General features: G+C 34.9%; 2 protein-coding genes across 3 annotated transcripts; both read left to right on the top strand.

Annotated features, from left to right (window-relative positions):
• The first annotated feature begins 333 nt into the window (after positions 1–333).
• On the top strand, positions 334–8,118 carry LOC118033171 (4-alpha-glucanotransferase DPE2). 2 transcript variants are annotated; one of them, XM_035038062.2, is made up of 23 exons: positions 334–693; positions 944–1,320; positions 1,653–1,767; positions 1,870–1,928; positions 2,033–2,160; positions 2,285–2,411; positions 2,505–2,701; positions 2,980–3,058; positions 3,226–3,264; positions 3,715–3,834; positions 3,988–4,089; positions 4,262–4,345; positions 4,444–4,686; positions 4,770–4,895; positions 5,093–5,167; positions 5,311–5,382; positions 5,807–5,926; positions 6,080–6,177; positions 6,387–6,546; positions 6,672–6,770; positions 6,916–7,113; positions 7,254–7,347; positions 7,462–8,118. In XM_035038062.2, exons 2-23 carry the CDS (start codon positions 967–969, stop codon positions 7,695–7,697), a joined length of 2,925 nt encoding a protein of 974 aa, XP_034893953.1. In that variant the 5' UTR covers positions 334–693; positions 944–966; the 3' UTR covers positions 7,698–8,118. The 2 variants fall into 2 exon arrangements, with proteins under 2 accessions (XP_034893953.1, XP_034893952.1); XM_035038061.2 differs by having other exon boundaries at positions 932–1,320.
• A 4,386-nt stretch (positions 8,119–12,504) lies between these two features.
• Positions 12,505–13,413, top strand: LOC118033170 (3'-5' exonuclease). The gene has a single exon (XM_035038060.2). It carries the CDS (start codon positions 12,627–12,629, stop codon positions 13,272–13,274), a length of 648 nt encoding a protein of 215 aa, XP_034893951.1. The 5' UTR covers positions 12,505–12,626; the 3' UTR covers positions 13,275–13,413.
• Positions 13,414–13,994: the final 581 nt, after the last annotated feature.

The following is a 13,994-nucleotide window of genomic DNA, read 5'->3' as shown; positions in this document are numbered from 1 at the left end:
TCATCATCCAAACTAAATTTTTAATAGGATAAAACCAAGTTAATTCCTTCTTTTATTTTTTTTGCAACCCAAACTAGTCTAACCCTGAATCAATCATGTTCCGGATCAATTCATTGAGCTATATAACTATGATAACATGCATATTAAGAAAAGAGAAGCATTCATGTCAGGCATCTACTAGAAAGTAAAAACAGATTCATTTTGCTTTTGTTGAAAACAGCACGTGTGTCTATATATATATTCAGACACACGGAAGTTTGTTAATAAATGGGGGTGGATCCAGAAACAAGGGGCACAAAGTTGGGAGAAGCTTTGAATTTCCATTTCTCTCTCTCCGAGTCATGACACGTAAGAGTGTGTGTGATTTTCCCGTGAAAAGAGCTCTGAATTTCCATCTCTCTAACCAGCTAAAAGACACACACTCTTCTTGTCTTTTTCCTATTCACAGAGAAAAATATCAGAGCACAGCAACTTGCATATTTCTTTCCAATAAAGAATCAATAAAAATATCTTTGCATTGAGAAAGTGATATCCATTTCCCAATCTGCAAAGTAATCTTTCACCTCTCTTTTTGTTCCATTGGAACCAAACAAATCTCACTGTTAGATTCCTCTGTATGTATCTATAAGGGGCACAGCGGTTTATTACTCTTGAACAAAACGTGGAAACCAGCCTGTTTTGGTTGAAGTTAAGGTGATTGCTGCTCATATTTCGGTTAAAAATTCAGTCTTTTCTTCTTTTCAAGTTAATCACTTGTAATTTTGATCTGGCACTTGCTGTTTTTGGTCAAAATGTAGAATTTTGAATCAATTCTTCAAGTTCTTAATGTTTAGCCTTTTGGATTGTTTTAGTTATGCTAATGTTTTTCACTTAGTTTTGCAAGATTTTACTTTTTTAAGTAGATACTAACAGAATGCAAATTGGTTTCAAGAACTATTATCAGGGTCTGATTTGTCTCTGAAAGAAATGGCGAATTTGGGATTGTTTTCTGGGACCAAGACAGCGAAGTCGGTGAATGTGAGTTTTAGATTACCATATTATACTCAATGGGGTCAGAGCCTGCTTGTGTGTGGATCTGAACCAGTCCTGGGTTCATGGGATGTGAAGAAAGGCTTGTTATTGAGCCCTGTGCATCAAGGTGAGGAGCTCATATGGAGTGGAAGTATTTCAGTACCAAGTGAATTCAGTGGTGAGTATAGTTACTATGTGGTGGATGATAAGAAGAGTGTGTTGAGATGGGAGATGGGAAAGAAGCGTAAACTAGTATTGCCCAAGGGGATAAATGGTGGAGAGCATGTGGAGCTTCATGATCTTTGGCAGGTGACGCTTTGCGCTCCATTCTTCCATTCCTTTTCATGCTTTGCGAATTGGTGTTTCCCATATTCAACTTGCAAATTTTTTTTTTAAAGGATTCTTTCTGTTCCCATTATTCTGGAAATGTATGTAAAGGCATTATTCTGACATATATCCCAACAGATTTCTTTTAGATTGAAGAAGTCTAATAACAACAATTGCTTCTTCATAGTTAGGATTATATTGGCTTCATAATGATTCGTTGATTAGAGGAGTGAAGAATTTCTTAATAAAATAAAATTGTTGGTTTCTTTACATGTAACTTTGATGATGTAAACGTTCCTTTTCATGGAATACAGGCTGGTGGTGATGCCATCCCTTTCAGAAGTGCCTTCAAAGATGTCATCTTTCGTCGAAGTTGGGGTTTGAACATAGAGAGACCCCCTGGGATTCAGAATAAGTTAGACAAGGAAGGTAGTTGTATAGGCTTATTTATTATTCACTCATCATTCTTGTTAATGTTTGTGCCTGATTTCTGCTTGCTAACCTTTTTCCTTTGTGATCTCTGAACTACAGTAGATGCAGTCGTTGTCCATTTCAAAATTTGCTGCCCAAATGTAGAAGAAGAGACATCAGTAAATTCTCTGTCTCCCTATTGAGCTGCCCACATTTATATGCAAGCAAAGTTATGCACGATCTTATCAGCATTGCACCTATTTATGAAGTATGATATGTCCAGGTATACGTAATTGGCAGCACTGCAAAGTTAGGGCAGTGGAAAGTTCAGGATGGACTTAAACTTAACTATGCTGGTGACTCAGTTTGGCAGGCAGATGCTTTGATGCAGAAGGGTGATTTTCCAATAAAATATCCTTTTGAAGTATTTCCCTCAAACAGTTAGATGTTTCATGAATTATTTGGTTATTCTTACATACTCTCCCCCCCCTCCTCATGCGCGTGTCTCTGTCTGTCTTCCTTAATGGTTGTTTACGTATAAATACTGCAAATACGGAAAGGGAGGAAACTTTTCTTTGGAAACTGGTGCACATCGTGACCTTTCTATTGACTCTTCTAAAGTTCTGCCAAGATATATTTTCCTCTCAGATGGCATGATGCGAGTAAGCTACAAAGATTCACTTATAGGTCAGCATATGTTGTGTTGCAAGGTACTTTTTAATTGTGATCATGATTCATCAATTTTTTCTTAATAGGAAATGCCTTGGAGGGGTGCTGGTGTTGCATTACCAATGTTTTCTGTTAGATCAGAAGCTGATCTGGGGGTTGGTGAATTTCTTGACTTGAAGCTTCTTGTTGATTGGGCAGTACTGTCAGGATTCCATTTAGTCCAGCTTCTACCGATCAATGACACATCTGTGCATGGCATGTGGTGGGATTCATATCCATACAGGTAGGCAACAAAACTATCATTTATAGAACATATAATTTAGTTTTATAGGGGACTCTATAGTTTGTATTAAGGCATTGTTAAGTTGATTTTTCCAAAGATAGAAATGTCTTTAATAATCACTTGGTTAAGAAAGCAGGCTCGAGTCTCTCTAAAATTTCAAGGTGTCCCAGTAAAAATTCCATGCAATTTTTATTTTATCTTAATTATTGAAGCAAACAAGGATTCGATTGGCAAGCTCATTTAAAGTTTTCTCTTGCCTTGTTTTCTTGGTCATGCAGCTCACTATCTGTGTTTGCATTGCATCCACTATACCTGAGAGTAGAGGCACTTTCAGAAAACCTACCAGAGACTATCAAGGTGGTTTCATTGGCTTTTCATTTAATTCTATCCAACATGATACTAGAAGACATTTTCTTTATTATATGCTGGCAATTTCTGGCAAACTATTTCTTATCTTTTCAACTAAAGTTTTATTCATTACTTTTTGTTGTAAACACCCTTACTTTCCTTCTGTTTTTTGGCAGAAAGAAATTCAGGAAGCTAGAGAGCAGCTGGATGGAAAGGTAGTTATTTTTAGTGATTCTTCAACTTCATGAAGAAACACATTTCTGATGTTCATCTCTGTTGTTTTTAATGATGTGTTGTGACCCAATTAAGAAAATGGTATAAGAAAAATTGCAAAAAAGTGAACCATGATGTTCTAAGCTAGCTCTATGGACGCCGCAGGATCAGTTTTGCAGTGCTTTAGCTCGTTGTAAAGGCATGAGATCAACAAGCCAAAACATGTTATTTTTATTACTTAAACTCCATTTTACATCCCTTATTAGAATTCTTGGACGGGAAGGAACAAGTGCTCAAGTTAGGCTGTTCCAAACATCATTTTGACAAGAAATATTTTTGTCTTTCTAAACAAAAAGAGAAAAAAAGTTCCATAAACTTTGTTTTGATTAGAAATAAGATTCTGTTGTTGATCCAGCCATTGTATTAACATGTTTGAGCTTGGACCCGTGCAGGATGTTGATTATGAGGCTACTCTGGCTACTAAACTTTCAATCGCCAAGAAAGTGTTTGTACAAGAGAAGGATTTGATACTTAACTCTAGATCGTTTCAGAAATATTTCTCAGAGAATGAGGTCTTACAGACTTATGTTTTCTTCTTCCTATGATCATGTCTATTACGCCTAATGTACTTTGATTTGAAATTTGAACTTTTGGTCATTTTTCTCCTTGATTATTCTCTCTTTAGGGCCAATTGGTGTTCTAATGAATGTTTTATTTGATTGCAGCAATGGTTAAAGCCCTATGCAGCCTTTTGTTTTTTGCGGGACTTTTTTGAAACATCAGATCACAGCCAATGGGGTCGTTTTTCCTGTTTTACAGAAAAAAAGGTTGTTATCTCTTTGGGTTTTCACTCATCTAACCTAAGATTAAATATCATTCATCAAATTTTATTGGATCTTGTCATACATAATTACTAGGTAATATAGATCCTTGTTTCAATTTCGTAACCAAAGTTATGTTATTTAAACTCTATGACAAAATGGCACCATTTTCATGCAGGTTGAGAAACTTGTCTCAAAAGACAGCTTGCACCATGACATAATTCGCTTCCATTATTATATCCAATTCCATTTGCATACACAGGTATTTTCATTTGGTCTGATGGTATTTGTCTCCCATTTGTAATTGCTCTTAAGCCAGCAGTCGGTCATTATACTGTTTGTGTCATAATGAACTGACAGTTGACAGAAGCTGCAGAATATGCAAGAAAGAAAGGTGTCATTTTGAAAGGAGATCTACCTATTGGTGTAGACAGAAACAGCGTAGATACCTGGGTCTATCCAAATCTGTTCCGCATGAACACCTCCACAGGAGCACCTCCAGATTACTTTGATAAAAATGGGCAGAATTGGGGCTTTCCAACATATAATTGGGAGGAAATGTCAAAAGATAACTATGCTTGGTGGCGTGCACGTCTAACACAGGTTTTGTACTCTGCATACGATGATCTTGTCTTAACTGTGCTTTCATCTCTTTCTGAAGAAAAACTTATTTGTTTCTATGACAGATGGCAAAATACTTTACAGCTTACAGGATTGATCATATTCTGGGTTTCTTTAGGATCTGGGAGCTTCCAGAGCATGCCATGACAGGTCTGATTGGAAAATTCAGACCATCTATCCCTCTAAGTAAGGTATAGTAGCACCCTCCTAGCCTTCCTGCATGAAAAGTAAGTTTAAATGATGCAAGAGAATTTTAGGATTTGGTATAGGGAACTGGAGTTCTTATAAAGCCTAAGCTACCCTTGCAGCACTAGTACTTGAAGCACTTGTGAGAAAAATTCCGTTTTCATGTTCTAATAAACATGCTCAAATAATACATCTGCTGCAGGAAGAACTTGAAAGAGAAGGAATTTGGGACTTTGATCGCCTGAGCCTCCCATATATCCGGCAGGAATTCGTACAGGTTACTGACTTTTCTTTGTTGACTATATGGTCTACACTCTGATCGTTATCAACTCATTGCATTTGACATATGACCTAAAAACTAAATCAGATACTATGAGCGTGTTGATTTACACTTCTCTTTTATTTTTTTTCTGATTTCAGGAAAGATTTGGAGCTTCTTGGACCTTTATTGTGTCAAATTTTCTGAACTACTATCAGAAAGGCCGCTATGTGGTAAATTTATGTTTCTGGTCAATATTATAAGGTTACCTCTTGGCATTTTGACTGAACCCAGGTTGGTCTAGTGATGAATTTGTGACTAACATCGAGCCTCAAATAGGCTCGTGAATTCATGTCATAAAGGAGCCTTGTCACATGAACTGACTGACCTGTCTTCAATTTCTGATATTGAATTTTTTCCATTGAATCGCTTCTTGGTTCTTTCAAGTTGTTTTATGGTCTCCATCCTGTTAAAGCTCCAACTTATATTCCCTACGCCTCAATTTTAGTCTTACTGTTAGGAAAGTGATTCTGAATTCTTATCCCTTCTAATTATCTCATATCTTTTTATATCTGCTTCAATCTTATTGTATCATATTTGGTGCATTTGTTTTGGCATGAAAAATTAGTTGACTCATATTTCTTCAAATTAATCTAGTTCAAGGAGGATTGTGACACGGAGAAAAAGATTGCTTCCAAGTTGAAGATGCTTGCAGAAAAGTCCATGTTATTGGAGAGCGAGGACAAGATACGCCGTGACCTGTTTGATCTTCTGAAGGTAACATATAGTGGAAAAATATTTATATTCCCACAAGTCTGGTATATGGAATTTATGTTAGACCTGTCTCTTGACTGCTTTAGAGTGACTGATGACGGTTGTTCTCATTACTAGTCTCGGTTCTTGGTTTTTATCTATTAATTCTGTTTGCAGAATATAGTTCTTATTAGAGATCCTGAGGATGAAAGTAAATTCTACCCACGTTTCAATCTTGAGGACACTTCAAGTTTTCAGGATTTGGATGACCACAGGTACCCTAATCATATCTACTGTGAGAAATTCCTAGTTCATTTGGATTGAGTGACCCGTAGAAGAATGTAGTAAACTAAATCTTTTCATCCCCCTTTTGCTTACCGATAATTCTGGTGTTCTGTAACCAAGTACTAGTTTGTTTCCTTGCATCTCATCAAACCTCTCAATCCCTGCTGATATAGCTTCTCTTACTTGTTATGCAATACAGCAAAAATGTTCTCAAAAGATTGTACTATGATTACTATTTCCATCGGCAAGAAAATCTATGGAGGCAAAATGCTTTGAAGACTTTGCCTGCTCTCCTGGACTCATCAGATATGCTAGCCTGTGGGGAAGATCTGGGTCTAATTCCTGCTTGTGTTCACCCTGTATGTTTGTTGAATCCTTCCCAACTTCAACTCTAACTGCCTTCATCTCTACTCCTTTTCACCTACTTTATTACTTCCAATCCTCATTCCATGAAAATTAAGCATGATTGGGTACTGTTTTGCAGGTCATGCAAGAACTAGGCTTGATAGGTTTACGCATTCAACGTATGCCCAGTGAACCTGACCTGGAGTTTGGTATTCCTTCTCAATACAACTACATGACAGTGAGTACCAGACTTCTCATGTTATATTTCTCGTCTATATTGTGGACATATCATTGAGGCGCATGTGTGCCCTTGCTCAGCTCCATTAGAGTGTAATATAAAATTGGGCTGGCAACCTCAATTCCTCACTGCTCACGTCCTTCAGGTGTGTGCTCCATCATGTCATGACTGCTCAACCTTGCGTGCTTGGTGGGAGGAAGATGAAGAAAGAAGATGTCGATATTTCAAGAGCGTGGTGGGGTCTGATGGAATCCCGCCTAGTCGATGTGTTCCAGAAATTGCACATTTTGTCCTAAGGCAACATGTTGAAGCTCCATCAATGTGGGCAATCTTCCCTCTTCAGGTACTGTGACCTTGTTTTATTATCAAACATCAATTCTTAGAGAAATCCATATCCTAACCAGTGAATATTTCATTTCATTTATTAGACTGATTTAGCCAACATAAATTCATACAAACTAGGGGCTTTTCTTTAATGATCAGGACTTGTTAGCCTTAAAAGAAGAGTACACGACACGCCCTGCAGCAGAGGAGACGATCAATGACCCAACAAATCCAAAGCATTATTGGAGATACCGTATGTTTTCAATTCCATTTCTATAGATTTGGTTGGCATCTCAATGTTTGAATTCAAGCTCTTCTCTTGTTTCCAGCTAGTAAACAAAGCTGTATATTTCTGTCATGCTCCTAGGTGTACATGTGACATTAGAGTCTCTGATGAATGACAAAGAACTCATATCAAGCATCAAAGGTCTTGTTCGTGGGAGTGGACGTTCACAACCGTCGGTTGAAGAAACCGACGAGCAAGGGAATCAAGAAACGATAGTGATGATTACAGGCAAGCATCAAGCTGCCAAAGGTCAGGAAAAGATTTCCTTTGAAAAGCAACTAACTGGGGTTCCAAGACCAGAGACTTATGTTTTGTAAGTCTTGTGATATCTTCCACGACATGTATCTTGCAGCCATCAGGGCTCGAAGTCATACATAAGCTTGTACAACATGGGACAAATCTGGGATGTACTTGTTCACATGAACCGCTTGTGAGAATCAACATCCATGCTAAAATTCCTCTTTTACAGTAGAAATGGTCCACTACAGAATAATTAGTGGGCTTAATGGCATGCCAATCTATACTTTTAAAGCTTGTCCTTTTAATAAAAGCATGCTGGTAATAAAACAATAGCAACGCACCATTACTGCTATGACTATGTAGTCAAACAATTCCAACTGTAGTGTTTTGCGGCCTATAAAAAACTTGTATATTAGGTTAATATACGTTGTATATAATGGAATTTGGATTTTAGCTTCTGCTAAGCATTATCTTTATGGCAAAAGCTTCTCATTTCAACTTCTCAAGTCCATGGCTGTCAGACCTGGTTTGGAGTCAGACATGGTTTCGAGCAGGTTATTAGGTCACCGGTTATCTCGTGGGTTACTAGAGTCCGTTTGGTTGTTTTTGTGTTTGAAACAACCACAACAGCAACTTAATTATTTGGTTATGCTCTTACAATAAATTTATAGCAGTGGAGCCTATCATTAATTATGGCACAGTCACAGGTTTTCAAGAAACAGCTTTTTACTGGAAAACTCATGAACAGTACTGTTCATGGTTTTTTTTCCCGAACAATGGAGCATGGGTTTTTTTTTCCGACTAGATTGGTCCGGTTCAAAGCTAAAAATGCATTGAGCCGGGTCTGATCTAATAAAATAATAAATATATATATTCGAAAAACTAGTGTTAAAAAATATTTTATATAAAGTATTATTTATTTCATGATATAATAGTAATAGTTAAATCTATAATATTTAAATTAAAAATTATTAATATTAATATATGTTTTTTAAAATTATTTTATAATCTCAATTTTAAAAAGAGTCTAAAAAAACACATTAAACTATTTTTGTTCAACCTCAATTTTAACCATAGTTTTAACCAAACATATATTTTTCTAAACCAACCACAACTAAAAGTATTTTTTATAAAATAAGTTTTTTTAAACCACAATCACAACAACTACTGCAATATCAAACATACTCTGAATCAATTATTTTGTTCAATTTTTTTTTTTAAATTCCTCTTAAGTCACTGGATACTGCTGGAAAAGTTGAGGCAAGAAAAAAGCTTAAAAATTTAATTTCAGTCCCATTTGAAATAAGATGTTTCCACAAGCAGAACATCCAAGTTCTTCATCCTTTCACTTTGACAACTGTTGGATCAATAAAGGCTTGGACCCATTTACGTGACCATACAAACTATAATTGTCAAATTTACATCGGTTTAATGAATTTAGCCGAGTTTGAAGTTGAATTGATAAATAAATTAATATGATAAAATTCAATTAATTTTATAAAATTGATTTAACCAAACTCAATTTAAACTCGATGATATCAACTCGAAGGAATAATAAACAAATAATATTGTTTTAATAAAAATAATTAATCTTAGTTGACCTATAAATTAACTAAATAACATATTAATCTATAAAATTTTATGTGCCGGTCCACAATCTAAAAACCAGATCTTACATATTAATTAAAATACCTTCTCAATATTGATTTAATAAATTTTAATTAGATTAATTGAATTTTATCAGGTCAAAAATTTTATTTGATTTAACTAAAACCCAAAATAAATTAAATTTATAATTTAAAGTTTTTTAATCAATCCGGATTTAAATACTATTACATGGAACGATAGTTCTTCCTCCTTTCTTTTCGACAACCACGTGACCCAGCCATTTATGCTTTTTGAAACCCCACCACACATATGACCCTCCAAACTCCACCCTCCACCACCCCATCGTGTGAAGGTCGTAAAAAAGGAATAATGAATAAGCCAAATAATTGAAGGCCGCACGTGGACGTGAACTGCACCTGGTAAGTGATGATGACCCACTCAAACTGCCAGCCTCGTCCACCTCAAGAAAGAAAATCAAAGACAAGAAGATAAAGAAGGATGCTTTGATGCTTGTTGAGAAACAATGATCGAAGACAGAGTTATTACCCTTTCTGATTCCATTACATGAAACATTATGTCTCTTCAAGTACTCTCTCTCTAATCTAATCATACATGAGATGAAAAATATCCCAGATTATTCTCTACTCTCTCACTTCTTCTCTCTAATCCCATCAATGGACCTCCTCAATGTGCTAACACCGGCCACTCTTTCCTCACTAACCCCTGCCTGCTGCCTATCTTCTTGATGGCCTTCTTTGTTTTCTGAGCTCTGATGAAAACAGAGAACACTATCATCCAATCTTTCTTTGGTTGATGGCACCGAGTTGAAAGATCCAAATTTGGGTGTGAATTCTTGAGAATAGGTGCTGAATTGGGTGTCAAAAGTGAAGGAGAAGTTTGGTGGAGTGGATTCCTCAATCCTGGCGAGTGCTGTAGGGCAGCCTTTTCTCCTCTTGGATTCTCTGATTGTTCCTTGCTTTTCTTTCTTGAGTTCCCGGCTTGAAGAAGAAGTAGCTTGTAATGGTGGGTCTTGGCTGGAATCTTGATTTTTGGAAGGTTTTTCAATGTTGTTTTTCTCTGCCATTATTCTGGGTCACGACTCACGAGGAGAGATGACATAAAGATAAAGACTTTTCTTTTGGACAGCTGTGTGTAATATGGCATGTAATGAAATTACAGGAGGAGGTCTTAATTTTGTTGCTGTAATTAAGAAAGATTCTGTCCTCAAATTGCAAATCATAAAGTAGCAGTAATATACTTGCTGTGTGTTGGAGTTAATTTTTTAAATTTATGATATTAAAAAAATATATTTTATTTGAAAAAATAAAAAAATTTAATTTTTAATAAATTAAACATTAAAGGATTTATTTGGAAAAAATATCAGTCACACAAAAGATTAATTAAAAAAATAAGAATCAAAATTGAAATAAAAAATAAATTTTATTTTTGATTAAAGAGTGATATTGAAAAGAAAAGTTAATTGAACAAAATGATCAAAAAAAAAATAAAAAAGAATGAAAATAAAAATTAAATTAAAAAATAAAAATAAAAATTCAATTGAATGATGAATTTGAAAAGAAAAATCAATTCAACAAGAAGCTCAAAATAATAACCAAAAGAATAAGGTCAATTTGAAAAAAAATAATATATGACAAATTGAAATTGAAAGATAAAATTAAAAATTGATAAAACTTTTATAAAAAAAACTAATAATAAAAATAAAAAATAAAAAAAATAAGGACGAAAGTTAGAATATTAGCAACAAAAAGGGAAAAACTGTAATTTTTAAAGGAGGAGAGAGAAAAAATTTATTGGTGACAAACCAGACTATAACTACCAACACGTGCTACACCATCAGGAAAAGAATCTGGTGACGCTTCCAACAACACAAAAAGGGCATTTCTGGACTCCAGGAGTCACCATACATGCCTAACCTTTTTATATATATATTTTGTCAAATATAAAATTTTTCTAAACTGACTTGATAATAATAAAGATGAAAAAGCCCCTTGACACCAACTTAAAATTTATGCTTTTAAAGACATTTTGATTGTTTCATTATGCTTTTTTATTTTTTATATTTAATCAAATAACAAATTTCTCATCTGAATTGATAATAACAAAAAACCATTATAAAACTACAAAATTGCCCCTTGATGTTAGTTTTTAAATTTGTGCTTTCAATAATATTTTTGTCGTTTCATTGTGTATTTGAAATGAAAAAAAATTTATATGTTTTCAATCAATTTAGTAATGACCGATGAATATTGTGAAAACACTTAAGTGTAGCCGGTATTAAGTTTTTTGAATGGAGGGACAAAATCATGATATCATTATTATAATGAATAATGATTTAACTCATTGACTATAATGAAAAATCTTCATGTTTTACCTTTGTTTAAAGATGATTATAGAAGGCAAGAGCCCATGAAAGCTTCATTCAAATTTTAAAACTCTATGAGCATTACTTATAAAATTCAATTTGATAGGTTGAGCCGAGACCAAATAGATTCAAAACATAACTTAAATTGAGTTTTATGATTGAATCAGATCAATCCAAACACTAATACCGGATAGATTCAAAACGAAACTTGAATTAAGTTTTATAATTTGATCGGATCAATTCCATTAAATTATTGATGTTTATTTTGAAAGACAACTTATTAAAAACAATACTGATATAAATTAATATGTTCATTTTATTTTTTTTTCCTTGATAGGAAAAAAATAATATCAACCCACCTTTATATCAATGTTTCCATTAAAGTATTATAAAAATAAAATGTTGTCCTTTCACTTTCATTAAAATACTAGATAACTTGTTTGTTAAGTTTTACAATGTTATACGATTTTATATTTGATTGAAATGACAGAAAGCATGACATGTCTTTATATATATAAAGTTTATCATATTAATTGTACAATATAGTTATTAAGTTCAGCCTAACATTGTAAATTGATTCAAAATATCAGGAAATCAAGATTTAGTCCAAAAAGAGTTTAAAATTAAACTCAATTAATGTCATCAAGACCCAATTAATCCAATAGACATGCCCTAACTAGTTTCAAATTGAGAGGTTAGGGTTAGAGTTAAGTGTCTAAATCCAAATACAATCCAAATTCAAAACAATCAAAACCCAAGACAACCATATCCGAATCCACCGAACTCAACTTAATTGTCAAATAAAATGGATTAGAGCTTTTCAGAAATTAGAATGGTAATATTGTAAGATTTTTAACTACAGAGATATAAGTGAAACACTGGTGATGAATCTATAGGGTTAAAAATGGACTTTACCCACAAGAGGAAAAGCAACTTGGGTACTCTTAGCTTAGGGTGTTAAACCATTAAAAGGCCTCCTTCAGCCATCAACAACTACACCTCGTCGGCCACCACCATGGCAATCAGCATTGAAGACCACCACCTCCCGTACGAAACACACAACCTCTACGATGTCAAATTCTTCGACGACAGGATCCACACTTTAGTCACCCACACGTCTTCCTTCGTCAACACATGGATCGCCGAAACCCAACAAAAACTCCTCCAAAACAACAACCATGCTCACCGTCCACTTATAGTTGGCCTTGACGTCGAGTGGAGGCCCAACAGGTTCCGTCAAATCGAAAACCCAGTTGCCACACTCCAGCTTTCAGCTGGCAATGCCTGCTTGATCTTTCAACTCCTGCATTGTCCCACTGGTATCCCACAATCCCTTTATGATTTTTTGAGTGACATGACTTATACTTTTGTTGGGGTGGGTATTGAGGGTGATGTGAGGAAGCTAACGGAGGATTATGAGCTGAGCGTGGGGAATGCAGTGGATTTAAGGGGTTTAGCTGCTGAGAAATTGGGGGATTTTAAGTGGAATAAATCAGGGATAAAAACGTTGGCGAGGGAAGTTTTGGGGAAGGAGATTGAGAAGCCGAAAAGGATCACTCTGAGTAGGTGGGACAATGCGTGGCTTACTACTGCTCAAGTTCAATATGCTTGTCTTGATGCCTTTCTGTCTTGCAAGATTGGGGAGAGTTTGTTGGCTGCTTGAGCTAGGGTTCATGATGGGATTTGAGGGCTTCTAGTTATGCATCTTACTGGATGCTTGCTATAAAGTATTTCAATGTATTGAACTGTTTTTACATCGTCACCGTTACATTATCTTACAGCACAGAATGATTTCTACTTTATATGCTCGATTTATTTGATTTTCTGTGTCTAGCAATTAACATCCATCTTCACAGATACAAAGAAGAAACACACGACCTGTCCTTTTCAACAGGCTGACGATCCAGCTTTATTTGTGCGTTTGAGTTGTTTTTTGAAATAATTTTCTTAAATTCTATCATTAACATATTAAAATTATAAAATATCAAGTTATGCCGATCACTGTCGTAATCTTATAGCTGTCGCTGCAGTATGCTGCGAAATCATGTCCTCAAGAGGCGCAAAAGCTTGGAACACAGGTTTCTAACATATGTTTATGACCAATTCGTTAAAAACTACCTTAAATTTTTGTTCATTAGGAGATTATTGTTTTTATATATATATACAGTTACTAAATCTTTTGTTGCAGCACAATTTTAAAGATATATCTAAAATAAGGTTTATATCATGAGTTGCGAGAATTGATCTAACTTGCTATGGCAACTCTTTGGGATATCTACAAATTACTCCCCAACCTATTATAGGTTTCACAAACGGATCATCATCAGGCCCCAAATTACTCCCCAATCGATTGAGTTTTATTCATGTGTAAAATTGAATTGGA

Source organism: Populus alba, chromosome 16 (genome assembly GCF_005239225.2).
Source record: "Populus alba chromosome 16, ASM523922v2, whole genome shotgun sequence".
In the NCBI taxonomy this organism is placed as follows: domain Eukaryota; kingdom Viridiplantae; phylum Streptophyta; class Magnoliopsida; order Malpighiales; family Salicaceae; genus Populus; species Populus alba.
The sequence above is the reverse complement of the archived record's forward strand: the minus strand, read 5'-3'. Positions and strand labels throughout refer to the sequence as shown.